Raw genomic sequence first — 23,060 nt, forward strand, 5'->3', positions numbered from 1 at the left:
CTCTCTCTCTCTCTCTCTCTCTCTCTCTCTCTCTTTGTTCTTCTCCCTATAGGTCTGTATGTCTCACTCCCTCTGAGCTGGAAGGTTAGCTGGAGTCCATATACACCAACGCACTCACAGACACACACACACGCACACACACACACAAATATACACACACACTCGTACGCACACTGCAGGGTTGCAGGCAAGCAGGCGTAGAACGTTGGGATTGATCATGAAAGCTAAACCTCTCACCGTGCCCATTGCCTTGTGTACACACAAGCACCTTCACCCACGTGCTCGTGCTCACGCAGAAGCTTGCATGTATGCACATGTATTAGCTACCACTCGCACAAGCTGACATTGACTCATGTTTGTACTCACCTACACACACATACATCGACTCACGCGCACATAAACAGACGCGCACGCAGCGGGTGATGAGCAAAGCGAACAATCAGCGGCTTTCCTTCTGATTCCTGTGAGATGCCCAGGTATCCAGGACGACCTTAGCTCAAAGAAGGAGACGAACACTAGATGGCACATCCTATGCAATGTGTATGTCTGCGCACATGTGTGTACCTGCTCGATCGTGTGTGTGTGTGTGTGTGTGTGTGTGTGTGTGCTTGTCATTTTCTCCCGCTCATCTCTTTCTCCTTTTCTCCCCATCCCCGCTCGTCTCGTCGCTCCGTTACCATGTCAACAAAGCCAGGTTTAGTCCTTCAAAGGGCAATGCTCTGCAGCTGCCCGCTGGAGGTGACCGCACTGAAAGACAGAGGGAGAGAGAGAGAAAAGGAGGAAAAGATAGATGGAAAAGGAGAGAAAGAAGGGGAGCTGGGGAGAGGAGCTGAACAAGGGAGAACAAAATGCTTTTGGGTCAAGGCTAGTGTCTGGAAAAGGAAGGAAAAGAAAGATTTTAAAAGGCATATTTGTCCTTTCACAACCCACATGCTCATCTTCCACCTATTGTTCGGCAAGAGAGCGAAGTAATCCAGTGTTATGGCTGAGAAAGCCCATAAAATGATATATGTAGATGGAGTAGACTGAAATCAATGCTCTTCTCTCAAAGGGCCGCATTGTGCCAATTCCATACTGCTAAGGTGCTGAGTGCATTGCATTGAATTTGAGGCTGGAATGTACAGTATTGAGCAGAAACGAGTCTCTTTCTTTCTCTTTTCTGCGTGAGACAGACCTTGGCAATGTGGAAAAGATTGGCAGTGTTCAGGTCTAAATCAATCAATAGATAGTTCTCAAAGACACAGTGAGGAATCGAGAAATTCCTCTACAGACCTTGTCAAAAGCCAAACATGTGAGCTGAGTGGCTTTTCCATTGGCGGTACTCACACAGACTGTGAGCTATCTTTTAATCATGGCACGTATGGAAGCGTATCGCATGCATAATTCAAATGGAAATGTAATATGTAAAATGGCCATGTAATCCTACATTTGAATTTAAATTTGTCACTTATATGTGCAGTTTTTGGCTCAAAATGAAAATTCAAATTCAATAATGTCATTTGCATTCGGCGACAGAACCAGAAATGATATTGTGGCCAGCTTCACGGAACTCCCCGCCTTCTCTCCTTTCCCACGTTGTGAACTACTTCCGACCCGCCTTAATGGGATGACTGACAGGTGGACACGCCTGTGACAATGTTAATGCAGTCCTCTCGAAATGCATTTGCAATTGCATTTTGCCAGGGAATCAGCGCAGTGGAGAGTGTATTAAATGGCAAAGACAGGAGGCGCTGTTTCGCTTTTTACATTTGGATAAGCATTTACATTTTGCCACCTTTACAGCATAATATTGTCTTTGATAATGAAATGTAAAACACCCTATTAGAGAGTGCAAAACCATATAAGGTAAATGACATATCAATTATAATTTTGACACCATTATTGCATAATCACATGAAGCATATCTATGCAGTTCGGGAAATACATTTAAATTTTCCAATTGCATCATCATTTGAATAAAGCTAAAAATAAAGCGTGCAAATCTCTGTTTAAATGAAATGTCAATACTAGTATAGGAATTGTCAAATGCAAATGACATTATTGAATTTGAATTTTCATTTTGAGCCAAAAACTGCACATACAAGTGACAAATTTAAATTCAAATGTAGGATTACATGGCCATTTTACATATTACATTTCCATTTGAATTATGCATGCGATACGCTTTCCATAGGCACAGCCTTCAAGGCTTGTGTCTACATGTTACAATCTCACTGCTATTACGTAACACCCAAGTGGCGGTCAGCTGTAATGTAGTGTTGCGGACACGTCCAAAAAGGCAGCACAGTTCATAGTATAGTATCGATGTAGTATCAATAATGCTATCAAATTTAAACCTTGTATCTTTGAAATATCAATATCAGCAGAAGAATACATTAAAAGAGCTTTGTTTTCAGATTGATACGAGTGCAATTTCTAAAAGTATACAATTGGTTATTAATGGGTTTAGGTTTTGTAGGCCCTGAGGACATTACTCCAAGTTTAAGCAATTACAGCAGCACATCAAATTTGAACTCAAGAAAAAGCAGGAAAGCCCCTAAATTGGAGTTACGAGGTTTCACTTAATAAGATCAACATGCATTATAAAACAGAGTAGTCCTGATTGAGACCTCTGGCTGAAACGGATTGGCTTTATGGCTTCCTAGTAGATGTATGTTTTCCCACATGGAACATTTTGGAAGTCAGTTTCACAGACAGTAACAGTAGACTGCAGACAGGCATTAGATTCCAGTGTGTGGGTGCACTGTCTGCTGTATGTGTGTGTGTGTGTGTGCGTGTGTGTGTGTGTGTGTGTGTGTGTGTGTGTGTGTGTGTGTGTGTGTGTGTGCTTCTGTGGATGTGTGTATCCCTTTAGTATGTATCTCGGTTTTGGGGCCATGGTTTTCAGTGCAGCATTTTGTGTGGTTTTGTGTAATTTTGAAAGGATACACACTTCATATCAACACACCTCGCATATGTCGCAAAATTGTACCACGTGATTAACCTAACCAACCTAAAAGGTGATTTCACCAGCTGTGATTAAACCAAATGTTATTCATTCATTTGTGCATCCAAAAGTGAAGATAGCATACCAAATGAGCTGTTTTTGAACATACTGTTCCAGGCTTAATGTTCATACTGTATGTGTGCGTGTCTGTGTGCATGTTTGTATGCATATATGTATGTGTGTGTCTGTGAGCATTTGTGTTTTCCTGCATGCTTGAATGCATACACGAATGTGTGTGTGTGTGTGTGTGTGTGTGTGTGTGTGTGTGTGTGTGTGTGTTTGTCTGTGTGTGTGTGTGTGTCGATGTCTGTGTGTCTCTCCTTTGCCTAAAATATACACACACACCCCCACACACAGACTCCCCAGTGTATTCCCTGAGTGTACTTGTGTGTTTTTTCCATGCCACCTGCATACTCAAGGTTTCTCACTCCACTGAGTGGCTCTGCCGTTGCTATGGTGACCACAGAACAGGTTGGGGGGGCGGGGGGGCATAACGCGTCCCGGCGTGAGGCTGTTTCTCCAGGAAAGGTCATTGGACACTTCCAACCTGTCAATCAAAGAGAGAGAGAGAGAGGTTGCTAGAGAAAAGGAGTTTGGTTTGCCAGCGTACACACGCAAACCCAATCCCAGCTCTCCTAATGAATTGAATTTCCCCTTTTTTTCATTGCAGAGGAGAGAGAGAAAGAGAGAGAGAATGTCATTCTACAGTATGGAGGGATAACATCACTTCTGTGTCCTGCTCTCAGAGCCAAATAGGAATTCAAAACCCAAACCACAGTGAAGATAACCGTAGTGGCTAATGCATTCCTCTCTCTCACACACACAGACAGACATCTCTGCTCCTCTCTCTCTCTCTCCCTGACCTTTATTTATTCTTTCATGCTGAAGCTTGAGCGGTGCATGTGTGTGTGTGTGTGTGTGTGCATGCGTGTGTCTGCTTCTGTTTTTCTGCAGTCAACAGAGTTCCCTATTCCCCCGGGCCTATGCAGTTGAGTGTGTCTGTGTGGTGTGTGTGGCAGGATGTTTGTGTGCGTGTTTGTATGTATGTGTGTGTGTGTGTGTGTGTGCGTGTGTGTGTGTGTGTGTGTGTATATGTGTGTGTGTGTGTGTGTGTGTGTGTGTGTGTGTGCGCGCACGTGGATGTTTGTGTCTGGAGTGTCATCTTCATCAGTGATGGAATAGACAGCCATGTCTGTGAATGCCGATGAGTCATCCTAAACCCCAGAGAGCAGACGGTTGCACCTCTCACACACAGCTCCCACAGCAACTGGGCTCCCTCACAGAGCCAAAATGGTCTCCCAGATCAACCTGGACAGGGCTCAGCGGTCTCTGCGTTTTAGCTGCTGCTGATAGCCTGTTCAGCCTCAAAGCCCTTTCAGATACCCTCTAATGAAAACTGAGTGCTGGAATTAATCAAGAGAGGGAAGAGAGGAATAGGGAGAGAAAAAGAGAGACTGATTAATTTCTCCTTCCATGCTTTGGCGATATTGTTTGGTTCTGAAAACTGTCATGCCAATAAAGCGCGCTGAATTGAATTGAGGGAGAAAAACACACAGACAGAGAGGATGGGTGGCAGAGAGAGATTAATACGACAAGACGGGGTCCTCATTTATAAAAAGACAAATTACTGGTTGTACCTGTGTTTTCGATGACTTCTTGAAGTCACTTTCAAGAACTATTTGAAGAAAATCATTCCATCTCAGTTGGGCTTGAGCACCTTAATCTATGTACGATATGCTCTATGTAAGCAGAGGGCTTATATCATTCATATCAGATGCTGTAGGACGTGATCGCTTTGCTTGTGTACACACTGCTTCTTCATTGTCAGACAGCCGCTTTGGTTTATCTGCTGCCTGTCCTATGGCGGTTAAGTTTGCCTTCCTCAGCAGGCCATCTGTCTGTCTGTCTGTCTGTCTGTCTGTGGAGGTCAGTGGCAGGTCTCCTCCCCCTCTATGTCTCTTCCTATAATAATGTGACTGGCTGCCGGTGACCCCCCGCGACCCCCAGCTGTGTGTCATGACAACGGGACACTGACAAATGTCAGAGCAGATATTGGCTTCGTCCATCCCCTAAGCCTCTCCCCTGGGTACAAACCCACCCACACGGCTTGGTCAGATACTGCAGAGAGTGTGTGTGTGTGCATATCTGTGTGTGTGTGTGTGTGTGTGCGTGTGTGTCTATCTGTCTGTCCATCTGTGCAATGTGCTGAACCAATAAGGCAGCTAGCCTGCGGATATCAAGAAAAGGGCACTACGTGTCCATTGAGGAGGGAAGAGAGAGACAGAAAATGTGATCAGAGAGAGTCGTTGGAGGCATCTGAATCCTCTTTGTGCCTTGTTGAAGTGTGTGTGTAATTAGGAAGGGGATTGCGGCCTGCTGATTGGGACATCGGTGGGGTGGGTTGCTATGTTATTTTGGAGCGTGCTGTGTTAAGCAGGGGTGTTAAAGGCAGACGTGTTGAGCATGAGTGTGTGCGGCGAGGTGGGGGGCAGGGCGCGCGGCGGGTTTGGGTTATTTTCGAGCGCGTTGTCGGGTTTGTCGAGGAGCGTGCAAGCTGGCTTCTGGTGTATATAGAAGTGTGTGTGTGTGTGTGTGTGTGTGTGTATGTGTTATTTTAGAGCCCAGTGTTGGGTTGTGCGTGAGCTGTGTTGTGATGATTCCGGTGGTGGCGGTGCGAGTGCGAGTGTGTGTGTGTGTGTGTGTCTGTGTGTTTGGGTGTGCATGCATGTGTGTGTGTGTGTGTGTGTGTGTGTGTGTTTCCTCCCGGGCCGCTCCACCTCCCCAGCAAACTGCCTCTGCATGCATAATTAACCAGGATGACTGGGGAGGTAAACACACAGGGAGACGCTCCATCCCTCCACTCTGTGTGCTTGCATGTGTGTGTGTGTGCGTGTGTGTGTGTGTGTTTGTGAGTGTGTTTAGGAGTGTGTTTGTGAGTGTGTTTGTGTGTGTGTTTGTGAGTGTGTTTGTGTGTGTCAGATAGACAGAGAGCAGGAAAAAGATTTGAAGCGAATGTGCTTCAGAGCCGGAGCTGATAGAACGAGAGAGCTGTCTGTTTCTCATTGTGTGTGTATGTGCACGAGCATGTGTGTGTGTGTGTGTGTGTGTGTGTGTGTGTGTGTGTGTGTGTGTGTGTGGAGAGAGAGAAGATAAATCCCATCTCAAGCTGCCTCTGAAGATGATGCGATGAAAGAGAGAGAGAGGATAAAAAAGGAATGGAGGGGGGGGGACTGTAACCAGTCGCAGCTCTGTGCATTATGAACCATACAGCGGAACAATCAGATTCGCCCTCCTTCCCTCCTTCACCCCTTCTCTCCCTTCCTCCCTCCGTTCCTCCTGTCCTTCCTCCACACACTGACAATATTTTATTCACACACACACACACACACACATACATTCTAACGCTTGGGATCCTTCAGGTGCGAGCACGCTCAAGCTCACACACATGTAAATGCGCACACAAGCAAACACACACACACACATCACCGCCATCACAACACAGCTCACGCACACCCCGACACTATGCTGCAAAGTCACACACACACACAGAGGAACAGGAAAGCCCTCTTATGTCACTTTACAGGGTTTACAAATCTACCATAACAATAAAGCAGGTTATGAGTGCAGCTGCCTTGATAAGATTTGAAGTGGGCAGAACCCAAAGTAATCAATCACCGGTTTCGCAGCACATGCTTGTCTGTGGAGACGAAGCATTTGGCTAATTATGGACCCTACCGCATTGTAGGCTTGCGTACAGTCTGCCATTTTGCATGCGTGTGTGTGCATGTGTATGAAGTGTCCGTGTGTGTGTGTGTGTGTGTGAGTACGTGTGTGTGGCGATTGCTGCAGCTCATATTTCCCAGGAGTCCAGGTTGTAAAGCCCACTCAGTAAATCATCTATCCTCCTCCGTCCTCTGCCCCCCCTCCTCCTCCTCCTCCTCCCCCTCCTCCCCAGACTTATCATTCTATCACTCTTCTCCTCTTCTCCCCCCCCCACCCTCTATCTCCCTCACAGCCTTGACTGATTCTTTCTCTCTCTCTCTCTCTCCTCCCATTAGACCCTACTCCCTTGTTTTCTTTTTCCCTCCCATCCTCATTCTCTTCTCCAGTCACGGCACAGGGCCAGAGAGAGAGATTTGGGAGAGAGACAGAGTGAGAGAGGGAGAGAGAGAGAGAGAGAGAGAGAGAGAGAGAGAGAGAATGGTACCCTCTCGGTACAGATAACATTGTGTTGAGAGACAGAAGCAGGCAGTCGATTCAGCAGGTATTCTAAACCCATAGGAAAGAAAGAAAGAAAGAAAGAAAGAAAGAGAGAGAGAGAGAGAGAGAGAGGGCGGAATGGAAAACAGACATAAAATGAATCAGACAGGTCAAGGGAAAGACATAAAACGAGAAAGAACGAGAGGGGGAGAATGTAAAAAAAAAAAAAAAAAAAACACAAGAAAACAACGAGACAGAGCCAGCGTGGGTGTCTGCATGTGTGTGCGCGTGTGTGTGCGCGTGTGTGTGTGTGTGTGTGCAAATGAAAGCGAGAGAGAGAGACAGAGAGAGAGAGAAAGGATGTGTGTGCTGCTCTTCCATCTCTCTCTCTCTCTCTCTCTCTCTCTCTCTCTCTCTCTCTCTCTCTGTGCCCAGGCAGCAGCAAAATCAATGCAAGCGCGAGCTAATAAACGGAGAGACAGACAGATAGACAGATCAACAGAGAGGACTGGGTGATCTCGGCATGTATCCTTCCGCCTCTCTCCTCCCTGACCCCTGCCGAGTCGACGTGACGCCATGCATTCACAAATACAGCAGTCCGCCATAGGCTCCACCGCGCCAGGAGTCTCTATGGAAGACAGGAGCGGAGGGAGGAGGTGCAGAATGAGGACGTGCTCGGAATGTAGACGCTACTTGCATACGTACATGTGTGTGTGTGTGTGTGTGTGTGTGGGCGTGTGTGGGGATGTGTGTGGGAGTAAGAGAGAAAAGACGAAGAAGAGGAAGTGAAATAAATTGATTGGGGACAGGCTTTTTTTTTTCTTTTGCTTTGCTTTGTTTTTAGTGAGGGAAACACAAACAGTGAGAAATCCAATTAATTATTCTACAGTACAGTCTATTGTGGAGGAGACAGGAGAGGCCCTAAACACACATAAACACACGCACAAACATACACACACACACACAAACAGATAGTCACATGGCACCATACCGCTGGATCTTATTCCCAAAAGTGATGTATGCCTGAATCCATCCTCTCTGCTGCGCTCGGCAAGCTTGGTCTGGCAGAATCCCACCCCTTGTCCCCTATAAGCATCTTATTTAGGTCATTGTGTAAACAAGTATCCTCACAACCACGCGCGCACACACACACACACACACACACACACACACACACACACACACACACACACCATCGCGGGTGAAGCAGTAGTAGGCCGCAGGCTGGGAGATAGGAAGGTAGGAGGGAGGACAGAGGATCTCCAGGGGAATCTATATGTGTGTGTGTGTGTGTGTGTGTGTGTGTGTGTGTGTGTGTGTGTGTGTGTGTGTGTGTATTTAAGGGACTGCCAGGGACCTGCATACATAAACACACATCCACTCACTCAGAAACTCACATTCAGACATACACATGCAAGAATAAATGCACGCAAGTACACACACACACACACACACACACACACAAACAGTGTGTTTCAGAGATGAATAATGCCACTGTGTGTCTGGTGGGATGCACCACTGTCCCTGGGGCGGGTTGAATGCCGGGATGCAGTGCTGGAACTGGCTGACACACACACATATACACACACACACACACACAAACACACACGCACGCACACCACTCTGTCTCCAGGTGACTCTGTTCCTTTTATAGAGCACTCTCTCCACCCCTCCTCTCTCCCATTCTCTTTTGTATGGAATGCATAAACACACACATACACAAACACACACACACACACAGGCAAAGCAAAAGCTTACAGACAAACATTGGCACGTGCACACATACTGGAACAAACGCACCAAATGCAACACACAGAGGCACGCACAAAGACACTCCCACTGGTGTATTGAAAGCACACACACAAACACACACACAACACACTGTAACACCTCCCACTTCCCCTTGGAGGAAATTGGAGCTTGCATCTGTGCAGGAGGAGACAGGGAGGAGAGAGGAGAAGAGAAAGAGGGCTAGGTTGAACCTTGTGTGAAACTGCATCAAAGACAAACCAGAGAGTATCGCTTTGCATTGTTTGTTTAGCTAATAAATTGTAATATCTTTGAGTGCTTTGAAAAGAAGGGCTAACTCGGGGGATCACATCTGATACCAAAAAACTTTATGAATAATGCATCATACAAAATCAGCTGGAAAAAGCAAAATATTGACTCACAGTACCACCGTAGTGATACGTCAGTTTACTTCCCAGCCAAAATGGACGCTGTGTAAACATCACAGTGAAATGCAGTTGCAGAATGTGACAGGTAGTTAATCTGAGCACAACATATATCCAAGTGAATAGTATGTGATGGCTGTGTGTGTAGTGTCCTTGGCCCATTCCTTCTGTCTCTCAGCAGCTCCTTGTCAGATAGAGGAGGCTCTCCAGAGGTCATCTTCCTGCTGTGGCATGCAGTCTTCAGACTGAGGGATCACTCAGCTCTATGACTAACACGCGCATACTCTCAACCATACATGCACACACACACTCACACACACAGGTACACAATTATACAGATAGGTATGCAGGCTAGTTCCCAGACACCAGACTCTCTCTCTATCCTCTCGCTCTCTCTCTCTCTCTCTCTCTCTCTCTGTGTGACATGTCAATCACAGCTCCAAAGACTGCATCACATGTCTGCCCCTCCATCTTGAGAGGCTGAAACAGATCCTTGAGCCTGCACCATTGAGGGGCCATTTTACACACACACACACACACACACGCACATAGAGCTCTCTAAACATCTGGGCAAGCAAAAGTTATTGTTGTGAAAAGAAATTCTGCTAATGAATTGTATATTTCTGTGTTTGTGAAATATAACCAGAAAGGATGCAGAATGCATGCTATATGTACATGTTTATGTGTGTGTGTGTGTGTGTGTGTGTGTGTGTGTGTGTGCGTGCGTGCGTGCGTGCGTGCGTGCGTGCGTGCATGTGTGACTGTGTGTCTGTGTGAATAATATCATCTGTGATGGTTCTCAGGGAGAGGAGGATTTTGCTGTGAGTCTGATCTCTCCAGGTGAACGCTAAACAGAATTAGAGATTGGAGATGAGAGGAGAGAATGCTGGATGGATAAACCCCTGGCTCAACAGCACTAACCCTCCCTATTTCTCTCTCTGTCTTCTGTTTTCTCTCTTTTTCCCCTCTCTCTCTCTTCCTGCCTCCAGAGCCCCCCAACCCCCCTCCCCCCTTTCCCGTCTCACCTCACCTCCCCCTCCCTGCTCTGGCCACAGACGGAGAGAGTCATGCAGTCCTTCCGTGAGCGCAGCGGTGGTTACCACAGCAACCAACCCTGCTACCAGCAGGAGCCCCATGAATTATCCCGCCTGGAGACCTACCGGCAACACCCGCATCACCCCCACCCCCAGCACCCGCACCCAGGCCCTGGTCCACATCCAGGCCCAGGCCCCGGGCACACCAGACCAGGGTATGAGGCCCACCCGCTAGCTAACCCCACAGGCATGCCTCCGACTGGAGGACCAGGAACCGGGGGAGGACCCAAGGACTGTTACAGCCAGCAAGCCTACCCCGGTTACCCAGGCAGTGCTGGAGGGAATGGGGGTGGAAATGGGGGATCAGCGCCCCCTCAGGCAAAGAAGCCCTACCGAGGGAGCAAAGTGCCTCCTCCACCCCCCAGCCAGCACCTGCAGGGCCCTGGGGGCTATAGTAACCACATGGGCCCTGGGAATTACTCAGCCCAGTATATGAGCGAGGGCCACCTCCAGCAGAAGTGGGAGGACCCGGCCCAGCTAGCGCAGTATGACCAGGAGATGGTGGGGCGCATGGAGGCTGGTGGTCCCCCTGCCCCTGGCTCCTCCCAGTACATGGACCAGAACATGCTGGGCCATTCCCAGACCCAGTGCCACCAGCCCTCCACTCCAGCCTATACCAGCCCCCACCACCAGACCCATCCACCCAACCCCGCCCCCTCCCCACTCATGTACCCTCAGAGTCACCTACACTATCCCCAGCACTCACCCTCTCCCTCCCCTTACATGGAGAAGTGCAGCCCCATGCCCCACTGTTACAAAGGCTACAACATGCCCCCCAACTCGCAGTATGGCAGACAAATGAGCAGCCACAGCAGTCTGAAGCAGGGGGGGTACAGGCCCACCCAGAACAGTTATGGCTACCAGCAGCCTCCTTCCAGGGGCTATGAGCCTCAGCCCCCTTTACAGGCCATGTCCAACCCACAGGAGCCCCACCCTAAATACCAACACTACAGCCAACCCCAACAAAACTACTGTCTGTCAGAGCTGTCCGTCAGATCACCAGAACAGTACTACCAAACTTGCAGCCCCTCCTCCAGCCACTCCCCTGCACGCTCTGTAGGCCGCTCCCCCTCCTATAGCTCCACCCCGTCACCACTGATGACCAATCCAGAGTCTTTCCAGTATGGCCAACCTCCCATGACCCCTGGGGCAGCCTCCTCCTCCTCGTCTTCCTCAGCAGGCATGCAGGAGCAAGGTAGTACTAACACCATGCTGATGCCCCCACGCTCACACCCCTCACCCAATGTGCCCCACGCGGCTCCCCACAGCTACACCACCACTCCGCAGGCCCCCACCATGAAAGAACGTTTCTCAGAGAAGCTGCTGTCTAACCCCAGCTTGTGGAGCCTGAACGCCCTCACCTCTCAGGTAGAGAACATCTCCAACAACGTCCAGCAGCTGCTGCTCTCTGAGGCCCTGGTGGCCAACAAGAAAGGCAACAAGCGCAGCAGCGGAGGGAGCAACAGCAGTGCTGGCAGTGGAACATCCTCCAAGAAGGGTGAGGAGTACAAAAGCCCTCCGTACCCAGATGGAGGTGGTGGTACTGTTGGCGGCCCCATGCAGGACCCGTACTCTACCCCGCAGCACCAGCCACTGCCCATGGAGCTCCATGAGGGAGGCTACTCCAGCAGCAGTGATGAGCAACTGGAGAGGGGCTACTACTACTGTGGCCAGGGCAGAAGTCCAGCCCAGGCCCCCAACAATACCCACCTCAGCCTGGACACAGCCTCCTCATGCTCCATGACATCTCCAGATGATATGTCCACCAGGTCTGGGGACTCCGGTCTCCACAACCTAACCCCTGACCCTCGGTGTCAATCAGGGCAGGGAGGAGATGGCATGAGCACTCCAGTAAAGAGCATAGGGGACGAGAGGTCTCCTACCAGTGTCACAATCCCTAGTCCTATGAAACAAGAGAGGGACTCCCCTTCAGATATCCAACATATCAGTGAACCTGTAAAAGAGAACTTTGAAGAATCAGCCTGGACAGAGAAAGCAGTTGACAAAGAGGAGGCTACAACAAAAAAGACTCCTGACCAAGAGAAAGACTCAGTCACCACTATCTCTACAGAGAAGCTGGAGAAATGGTCAGAGGATGAGAAGGGCCCAGCTCTCTACAGCAAAATAAACAAAGGGGTAACGGAAAAGAGCTATTGCTATGAGGAGACAGTGTACCAGGAGGTCCAGAGCAAATATGACCCCGATGCAGGAGACTCAGTTGAACAGTCTCCGGCAGCTCTCTCTGACTCCAGCCACAAGGGACACTTAGGCCAAGAGATGAAATCAGAGGCCTTCAAGTCCGAATCTCCCACTGCCTCTGAGAGCTCAGTGAAAACATCGCCTTTCATCTCCAGGGGTGACCTTGAACAGGATCAATATTCCACGGAGAAGGAGGACAGCTCAGAGAACACCTCACCAACCCCCCATGTTGAGGCCTTGGATGAGAGCAACTCAGACAAGAGAGAGAGCAGAGAAGAGGAGGAGGACGAAGAGGAGGAGGAAGAGGGGGAGGAAGAGGGGGACGGAGAGGAGGAGGGTGATGAGGAGGAAGAGGAAGAAATACAGAAACAGCAGCAGCAACATTCTCTATCCCCTCCTCTGTCTGCAGAGGTTAGGGAGGAGGTGGGGGAGGAGGACAAAGTGAGCCAGCCATCGACTGAGGATAACATGAATAATAGAGAGGGGCCAGAAAAGCCTTCTGGAGATCTCTGCAGCAGGACAGAGAGTCAGAGCGCTGAGCTCCATATTGACACTGAGCCTGCAGGGGCGCCTGCCCACCCAAATGCAGCAGCAGCAACAGCAGCAGATGCTTCTGCAAGGGGGTCAGCCATTGGTGACACTGCACCTCAACCTCAGTCTGCTATGCCTGTCTTCTCAGCTCTCAATGACAAGGCAACACCTCCGGCTCAGGCCAGGGATCATATTGATCACAGTGATGCTAAAGTGCTAGAGCCAGACTCCCCTCAGCTGCCTGGGAAGTCGATACTTCCCTCAGCCCCCTCCTGGGCAGACACTCCACCCTCCCCAAAGAAAGGCGACGAGGACATGGAGCCAGGCATCAGCTGCCCCAGTGCTGTGACCCCCTCGGCCAAGCCTGAGCCTGTGGCCCCATCTGCTCAGCCACGAGCCTTCGGACGCAAGCATGCCAGGGGCAGAAGGAGACTCATGCACTCAGGTGTGGGAATCAGGCGGCAGCTGAGCTTGGAGAGGGAGGGGGAGAAGGAGGAGGAAGGAGCCCCCTCACCTCCACAGAAACCCTGCATGCCCTCCAGCAAAACCGTGCTCTTCTCAGATCAGATGGACCTTGCTCACCAGGAATCCATTTTGAGCCAGACTCCCAAACTGCTAACTGATGGCTTTCGCTCCAGAATGTGCACTCGCTCATTCAATGCACCGGATCTGCCACCCAAAGTTGAACCGCATGTGAAAAGAAAACCAGGGCCCAAACCAGGTTCAAAACCTGGGCCCAAACCAGGGCCCAAACCTGGACCAAAACCAGGTTCTAAACCAGGAGCAAAGCCAGGTCCAAAACCAGGGCCTAAACCTGGCCTAAAGCCTGGACCTAAACCTGGGCCAAAGCCTGGACCTAAACCAGGCCCTAAACCAGCACTAAAACCTGTGCCAAATGTACTGGATCAGCCCCCGAAAGTCGAGACACCCGTGAAACGAAAACCAGGACCCAAACCAGGTTCAAAACCTGGACCAAAACCTGGATCGAAACCTGGATCAAAATCTGGTCCAAAACCTGGATCAAAACCAGGACCTAAACCTGGACCAAAGCCTACAGATGTTTTACCCCCCACTGATATTGTGCCCCCCAAGGCTCCAGTGGGTCGCCCCAAAGGCTCAGTTTCTAAAGCAAAGTTGATACAACAGGAAGGAACCATTCAGCCTTTAATAGGGTTGCAAGGCAGAGTCAAGAAGAGCCTAAAGCCTACGATGCCACAGGTAAACCAGGATGTAAAACCAGTAAACCAGGAAGAAAAACAAGCAAACCATGAACTAAATGCATCAGGCAAGGATGGTAAGAACATGGTCCTGAGATCCAGAAAGCCCTCGCGGGAAAAACTTTCAAAAGAAAAAGAAAAGGTCATAGAGGAAGATATTCTACCCCAAACTCTGACAGAAATAAAAGCCAACGATGTTTCTCTAAAAGTAGAAGAGCCTCTAAGTATAGAACAGAATCTAACTGTCATTCCTAACACAGACAACAACACAGATGTTCCAATAGCCCCACCTGCCTCACCTGCACCACCTGCCCCACCTGCCCCATCAACCCCAACTGACCAACCCGAAGACAAGACGCTACTTCCGTTAAAACGAAAACCCAGTCCAGAACCCTCTCCAATGCCTGTAAAGAAAAAGAGAGGCCCAAAGCCCAAACCAAAACCTTTACCATCTGAAACCCCCCAGGTAGAGCAGGTTGCACCCAAACCTAAAGAGAAGGGTGCCCGGGGCCCCAAAAGAAAGCGAGGGCCACCCAAGAAAGCCTCTGTGAGCATTCCCCTAACCAAAGAGACACTTCCCACCATCGGTGAAAGTGACACTAGTGATGTGCCCGCAGTGCCCCCTCAGTGCCCCACTAAAACAAAAGTCCTCCCGCCACGCAAAGGCAGAGGGCAGAAATATGAGGCCATGGTGCAAAAAATTACATCTCCCAGCTCGAAGAAACACCTCCCGACCCCCCAGGTAGAGAGCAATCTAACTGATGATACACCAACAAAGGCTTTGTCTCAACATGTCATAAGGGAGAGTGAGACGTCTATGACTGTGAATAGAACTGAGATGATAGAGGGAGAGGTGAAAAGCACCGAATCTAGACAGGAAGGAGTGAGACAAGACGAAGGGGAAGTGAGGAAAGAGGAGGTGACACAAGAGAGGGAAAGACAGGAGGCATCAAAACCAGAGGGGGTAAGACAAGACGTGGTAGAAGAGGTAGCAGGACAGGAGGAGGTAAGACAGGAAAACATTAAACCAGAAGGAGTAAGACAGAAAGAGACAATAGAAAGTCAAGCGACACAGCAGGAGGCAGCAGTTGATATGGTTTGGAGCTCGATGGGGGCCCAGGTGGGAGTCAGGGCTCAGGGAGAGTGGACGCAGCAGACCTCAGCAGGGGCACCAGATTCTGCTGCCACCAAGCCCACAAGAACTAAGAGGAAGAGATGGGCCATGGTTGAGAGTACAGATGCCTCAGTAGTAGCCTTGGAAGCAGGAAGCCTGATAGTTACCACACCACGGCTAGCCAAACAGAGGGCCATTAAGAACAACCATGAGATGCACCTGAAGCAGAGGAGGAAGAAGAGAAAAGGCCAGGCCCCTATAGACGGAACGGAGGCAGCCAAGGAGACAAATATTGAAACAACAGAACAACAACAACAGGAGGAGGTAGAAACAAAGGCATCCCCCACAGAGCCCTCGATGCCTCTCCCTATCAGCACAGACGAGATCACTGAGGCCCCCCAGGTTACCAGCACAGAACTCATCCAGAAGCCCCGGAGAGGTAGAAAACCCTCAACAAACTCGACCAAGAGGAGACGAGGCAAGGCCCCAGCAGAGCAGATTGCCGGCAAGCCTGTGAAGGTGCACAAAAAGCCTGGGCCGAAGCCAGGGATGAAAGACGCCATGGAGGTTATTGAGGCAGTTGTAAGGGCCGCGGGGTGTGAACAGACTGAAAAAGAGGAGAGAGAAAAAGAGGAAAGAGAGAAGAGGGAAAGAGATGAGAAAGAAAGACAGAAGAAAGGTATTGTGGGTCCTGTAGTGACGCTATCAGAAAAACGGACGGAGACTATCTCTGTGAAAAGGATCAGACGCAAACCTGTCCAAAAAGATACCAAGCTGTCTTTCTGTCCATATGTGCGTATCAACAACTCCAGAGACTTTCCCTCTTGGTGTAGCATAGTCAACAGGCCTGAGGAGGCAGTGGTACTTCAGAAACGTAAGAAAAAGAGTCTGGCCAAAATGAAAAATCCTATTACAGTTGCTAAGGTAGCACCACACACCTTAGCGATGCTCCAGGGACCCTTGGTTAGTAAAAATCTAATCGACAGGTGTCTTATGTGTTGCCTGTGTGGAAAACCAGCAAATTACAGAGACCTGGGTGATTTGTGCGGACCCTACTACACCGAAGACAGCATTCCGCGGAAAATTCTGACTACCAGGCACACAGAATCCTTCAGGGAAATCCCAGAGAAGACCAACGACAATGGCAGCAACAGCAGCGAAGAACCAGCCAGCTCCTCTGCGAATGAGGGAGAGAGTAGCACAGAAAAGGAGGGCAGTACAGAGGCGTCCACTCAAGAGGGCAGTAGTAGCGGGCACCATCATTGGCGCTACCGACGGGCAGAGAGAACAGAAAGAGTGGGTCGGGAGGGCGGTCCGCGGAGATTAACACTCCGAGAGAGGTTCAGGCGGATGAGGCAACTCCAGGCCATGGGGAGCAATAGTGCAGGGGCCTCCGGTGAACAAGAGGGCAGTGGCAGCTTGTTCCAGAGGCTGCAAGGAGAGGCAGAGGCTAAGGAACATTGGGCCCATGAAAACTGTGCCATCTGGACCAAGGGGGTGATCATGGTGGCGGGGAGGCTGTACGGACTGAAGGAGGCTGCCAGCAGCTCAGTCCAAACGGTAAGATAGCTCTAAGCCCCAGTGAATTATACACTATTCTGCACAAATATATAGTATGTGCATGAAAGTTAAGAGAGAGCTACTGTATAAAATCAGTAATGAAATGGCATATGGTGTGTACAGCCACTGTGAGAAATTGCTGAGCCAACGTTAACTTTCATCACTTTCTCTCTCTTTCTTTCTCTCTATCCCTCTGTGCTTCTATCGGTCGATTTGTTTGACTCTTTATTGGTCTCTGTCCGTCTGTCCGTCTGTCTGTCTAACCCCAGAACTGCTACAAGTGCCAGATTGTGGGGGCGTCCCTCAGCTGCTGTTGGAGAGGCTGCACTCATAAATACCACTACATCTGCGCCAAAGAGATAGGTAAGAGACCACAGCGAGAGAGGGAGAGAGCAACGAGGGCTGGAGAGGGAAGAAAAGCCGGGGAGAGAGGGGAGAAATGAGGGGGGAAATTGGGAGTGGGAAATTGAAGGTGGATTGAGAGGGCAAGAGAGAGGGGGACAAATGAGGCAGGCAGAAAGAAGAGGGAAATGAATGGAAAGGGGAGAAGAGGGGAGAAGGAGAGGGGAGGGAAAGTGGATGTGGGTAAAATGAGAGAAGGGAAATGCATCAAGAAGGAACATTATTGAGTGATAGGAGAGATGTCTGGGAGTGCTAGGGGAGAGAGGGAGGGAAGGAGGGAGGGAGAGTTGAATAAAGGGGATGATGAGGGAGAGTGGGACCCTGGAGTGTGTGAGAGGGAAAGATGGAGGAGATAGAGGGAGGAGGGTGTGTATGTGTGCATTATTGACCGCAACCCCTGTGGCTCCATCCATCCATTCTGCCTGTCTGGGGACTCAGTTGGAGTGTGCATGTATGTGTGTGTGTGTGTGTGTGTGTGTGTGTGTGTGTGTGTGCCTGCCTGCCTGCCTGAATGCCTGCCTAAATGCTTCCCTGCGTGCATCTTAAAACCTGGTTGCGTATGCGCGTTCCCGACAATGCGCGCGCCGCCTGCTCGCTCCTGTCGATATACGTGTGCGTCCGTGTGTCAGCACATATGTTGTATGGCTTCCCCTTACATTACCTCATGCCATGGGAGTACAGTGCGGGGATTAGAAGGCCTGCCACGTCTGCCGAGCCAGCACAGGGAGCAGAGCGAGGCCCTTTTTAATCCTGCTGAGTGCACCAGCCATATCTGACTGCCTGCCTGCCTGCATCGCAACTCATCCACTCAGTCTCTCCCTCTCCTCTGTCGCTCTCTCTCTCTCTCTCTCTCTCTCTGTGCCTCTTCTTTTTTGCTCATTTTTCATTTTAACCCTCCCTCTCTGTCATCTCGTTGGGTTTTTTTTTTTTTTGAAGGGGGTGCAGGGGTGTGGTTGTGGGCGTGTGTGTGTGTGTGTGTGTGTGTGTGTGTGTGTGTGTGTGCGTATCTCCCTCATGCTTTGTGCTTCGCTTTTTGTTATTGTCTTTCTGCCGTGCTCTACCTTACTCTCTCCCTCTTTCCTTTGCTTTCCCTCTCCCTGTCTAGGCTGCACGTTCCACGAGGACGACTTCTCCCTCAAATGTCCCAAACATGAGGTAAGCAAATGAACCTCAAAGCCTCAACGCAAATGAACACACACATACACACACACACACACAGGCAAGCACACAAAACGGAGCACACAGAGATAAACACATGCGCAAATACACACATATACATTTAAACTCACGTATATACCAATATATGCTGATTAACTCATTCTCCATCCATTTTTGAAAAAACAACATATCTCTTCAGCTGACAATGAACCTTGTATTAACAATGAATCCTGCATAGGAGGAAGGAGGGTTAGATGGAGGGGATTTATCGAACCAAGGTGGTGTATCCTAGCACCTCCCAGGGCAACAGCGTCTCAGACATTAGTGTGTGTGTGTGTGTGTGTGTGTGTGTTTATGTAGGTGTGCATGTGTGTGTGCGCTACCCTCAGAGCACTTACTACAGCCTCACACCGCTCTAAGAACTGCTGTACTTTTGATTCTCCTCTCCCCTCTCATCCTGTGTTTCCTCCCCTCCGCTCCGCTCCCCCGCTCCCCCGCTCCTCTCCACCCTCCATCCCTCTCCTCAGCGCAGAACAAAAAAATTGAGTTCACACAATGCTGTCACAAGCAGCAGCGCCATGGCTGGATAGATGATACAGTGCAGAACAGAAAACACAATTGTCAGCTCTTGTAAAACAGAGAAAGAGTCAGAGGAGGAGACATAAGATTCAGGACGGGGTTCATTCTACGTTGGCATCAAGTGCTCATTTGACAGTGATGTATCTTCATCTAGTCCCGTGCCAATGTAAAATCTATCAAGGCTCTGGATCTCGTCTTGGATTGACTGATCTCTTGTTTCCAAATCAATATGTACCCAATGACCTTGGCAAGTCGGAGCCAGAGTATCAACCGTTGGCCACCGGAGGCGTAAACACTTTAGAATTTGTCCTTTGTCACATGACTGTCACACAACACCCACTGTTACGACTGCAGACCACTGCAATTACAATAGGTCACCGTTTTGTTTTGGTATGAACAGTCCACGCCGCAGTTCACTTCAAGGCAGACGCCATCTGGTGGCGGCACATTTACACTGCAGCGCAGAGAGGAAGGTCAAATACAGAGGGGGGAGGGGGGGGAGAAGGAGGGAGGGAGGGAGGGAGAGATGCTGACATTCAGCAGGGAGCAGCGGTGCATTGAGGCAGCAGTAGCAGTACTGTAGCCTCCCTTCCTCCCTCCCCTCCATACCTCTCTCTTCCCCTCCCTCCCTCCCTTTCCTTTCCCTCCCTTTCCTCCTCTCCTCTGTGCAGACTGACAGGGATGAAAAGCGGGCTGCTGATCAAAACACCCCACCCACCGCCGCTGCCTGCCGCCCTCCCCACACGCTCCCTCTCCTCCCTTTCCCCTCTCTCTCTCTCTCTCCCTCTCTTTTTCTCACAATTTCTCCTCTCCCTTTTTTTTTCTGTTCCCCTTATTTTCACTCCTCTCCGCTCCCCCGCTGCTCCAGCTCTCTCCGTCTCTCTCACTCTGTTCACCTCCCGTCTCCTGTGTGCCCCCTTTCCATTTTCAGTCATCCTCCCTTCATCCCTCCTCATCCCGTCCTCTCCCTCTCTCCCTCTCTCGCTCTCATCTCCTCTCCCCGCCTCTCTTCACCTCAACTCCCACGTCTAAGCAGCAGAAATAGAGAGTGAGAGAAAGAGTGTGAGAGAGAGAGAGAGACAGAAAGAGAGAAAGAGAGAGAGATTGTTGTTAGCAGGCTGAGGCAGAGCTGTCATCAGCTGAGGGATCTGAAGGTCTGTGTGTGTGGGTCTGTGCCGTGCCAATTTACACTGAGCAGCCTAATCAAAGGGAGGAGCAGACACACACACACGCACACACACACACACACACACAGGCACACAACCACCCCACCCATAGGTCCCCCTCTGGAGCTCTCCCTTTGCCTGTGTTCACTTGATTTCAGTGCTGGATCACACATATAGGGGAAATCACACACACACACACGCTGCCTTCAGCTGTGGATTCTCTAGGGGGTTAGGGACACACACACACACACACACACTCGTATGTCTACACACGTTCATTAACAGGTAACCTGTAAGCTCACACACATATACTCATAGAGGGAGGGAGAGAGACAGAGAGAGGGAGAGAGAGAGAGAGAGAGAGAGAGAGGGAGAGAGAGACGGAGAGAAGGAAAACAGGCTGTTTTTGTGCTGCGGCTGAGTGGGAACAAAAGACGAATGGGGGCAGTTACATCAGAGAGCGACAGAATGAAAGAGAGAGAGAGAGAGAGAGAGAGGGGAAGGGCGACAAGAGAGACAGGCAGAAAAGGGAGAGAGACTCAGAGTGACCGAGAAATAGGGGAAAAAAAAAAAAGTAAGTGAGATTGAAGGTGGAAAAGAATGAAAGAGAGTTCCTCCAGGGACGGATAGAGAGAGAGAGAAGGAGCGAGGGAGGGGAACATCAAAGAGGGAGACAGAAAGAAAAAGAGAGAGATAGCAAGAGAGAGAGAGAAGGGGAGATAAAAGACAGAGAGCAAAGCTGCTGGTCTGTGTCCAGGGCATAAGTATGGACGACTGGCAGTTCAGAGAGAGAGAGAGGGAGGGAGAGAGAGAGAGGGAGAGCGAGAGATACTGGGGGCTGCAGTGGAGGATAAGGGGAGAGAAAGCCCTCCTCCACCACCACACCAGCGCAATTAGTAGGCGTTCCTGCTGTGTCTTTCACAGTGGAGCTGGTTCACTGGCCAGCTGCATCCATCTCCTGCACACTGCAGCCAGCCTGCTTTCATGTCTGCGCTCTGCAGAGCTACACACACACACACACACACACACACATACACACACAAAGACGCACGGACACACACAGATACAGATAGGCCTGCCTGCACACAGGCGCATTCACATGTACATTGCATGCACATGCACTGCCGCTTTCATGTTCATACAGCATAGCAAAACACACACTGCACGCAATCTGACACGCGCAGTTTTCATGCTGCCGCAGTTTAGACACACACACACACACACGCACACACACATACAGGTACACCAATTAAATGCTGCGTACAGACATGCTGCAGTGCTGCGAGTGCAAGGCCAATGCAGCAGTCATATCTTGAAAACAGACACACACACACACACACACACACACAGAGAGAGGAAGACAGCTCCAGAGAATGACAGCAAACCCTCTGGCAGCGCTCACACCTTTGTTCCACCCCGTGTGTTTGGGACTTTCAATGTGCTCTACAGTATTTATGTCAAAATCTAAATCAATCTGTCTCGCTTCCCTCTACAGGATCTGTAAGATATTCCAGTGTTCCACCTCCACCACCGATACCACCTCTCAATCAGGCAAGCACCACCTATGCAGCGAGGCAGAGAAAAACGCCGTCCTGACAACCACCTTAACCCGACGACGGTGATGAGCGGTGACGGGCGGGCGCGTCGGCCAGCGGCGCCGGGGGGTGGGGGCCGCTCTGAGGTGGGGCCAGCAGCAATACAAACACTGGAGAATGGCTCCGCGGAGAATAGCTGCTCCCTCAACCCGGCTTGGAGAAAGCGTTATCTCAACTCAGCCCCTTCCTGGAAGGCAGAAGGCAGCGGCTCTGTTTAACAGGAGGAAAGACTGCGTTTTAGAGACTGGTGCCCAGGGCCCAGTGCACAGGGGGGCTGTTTGAAATGCAGAGCGAGGTGTGTGTGTGTGTGTTCTGCCTTCGGATGGGTTGCTATCATATTCAGACACCTGGCGGACACTGATTGGATAGGAGCATCCCTCTGGCCACCTTGTCAGCGGGCCAAGAGGTATGTGTGTGTGTGTGTGTGTGTGCCTGTGCGCGTGCGTGCGAGCGTGTGTGTGTGTGTGATAATCATAGAATTGTCATTCTACGGCCACATCCGTGTGTTTGTGCATATGCGTCTGTATGAGCGAAGAAGTGCATCTCCAATTCAAGATGTCATGCATCAAAAAACAGCAGCCAACCACTGGATGTACTATCTCAATGTGTGCGTACGTGTTGAAAACAAGAGACAAAATGAAACAAAAACAAAAAAAACGGAAATTGTACATGATGACGTGCTTTACAGGTTCTAAATATTCTGATATTGAAGAGTTAAGAAGAAAAAAAAAGGACGCAGTATTTTAATATAATGCTCTTATCGTCGGAGATGTATTTTGATGTGCATTAAACGACTATACGACATCATTGCGTCAACCTTGGTATATGTCAGGCTTTGTGTTCTTCAGAAATAAAAAAAAGAAATAAGAAAAAAAAAAAAAAAAGATGAACTCTGTTGAAGAGTGTAACTCCCATTCAACTGTGTGCACATACAATATGTACAGTAGACGACGCCATCATCACCTGACGGGTTGCAGGTCAGGGCTCCGAGGGTCCAACCGGGAGTCAGGTCATCTCGCCTCATATCTGTGTACAGTTCGGAAGTATTACTGTCAACCATTGCCATGATGTATGATTATTTCACC

General features: G+C 49.8%; 1 protein-coding gene across 1 annotated transcript; it reads left to right on the forward strand.

The window, feature by feature from the left end:
• The first annotated feature begins 10,427 nt into the window (after window positions 1-10,427).
• On the forward strand, window positions 10,428-18,644 carry rai1 (retinoic acid induced 1). Its single transcript, XM_071921196.2, has 3 exons — window positions 10,428-17,075; window positions 17,345-17,438; window positions 18,583-18,644. Exons 1-3 carry the CDS (start codon window positions 10,428-10,430, stop codon window positions 18,642-18,644), a joined length of 6,804 nt encoding a protein of 2,267 aa, XP_071777297.2.
• The last annotated feature ends 4,416 nt before the right edge of the window (window positions 18,645-23,060 follow it).

Source organism: Centroberyx gerrardi, chromosome 7 (genome assembly GCF_048128805.1).
Source record: "Centroberyx gerrardi isolate f3 chromosome 7, fCenGer3.hap1.cur.20231027, whole genome shotgun sequence".
In the NCBI taxonomy this organism is placed as follows: domain Eukaryota; kingdom Metazoa; phylum Chordata; class Actinopteri; order Beryciformes; family Berycidae; genus Centroberyx; species Centroberyx gerrardi.

What these genes read in the sequence shown, in the direction of transcription:
- rai1 (XM_071921196.2), top strand. Translation starts at nt 10,428, where the DNA reads ATGCAGTCCTTCCGTGAGCGCAGCGGTGGTTACCACAGCAACCAACCC. An exon ending in CCAGCAGCTCAGTCCAAACG is followed by an intron (nt 17,076 to 17,344) that starts GTAAGATAGCTC and finishes GTCTAACCCCAG; the next exon opens with AACTGCTACAAGTGCCAGAT. An exon ending in CATCTGCGCCAAAGAGATAG is followed by an intron (nt 17,439 to 18,582) that starts GTAAGAGACCAC and finishes CTCCCTGTCTAG; the next exon opens with GCTGCACGTTCCACGAGGAC.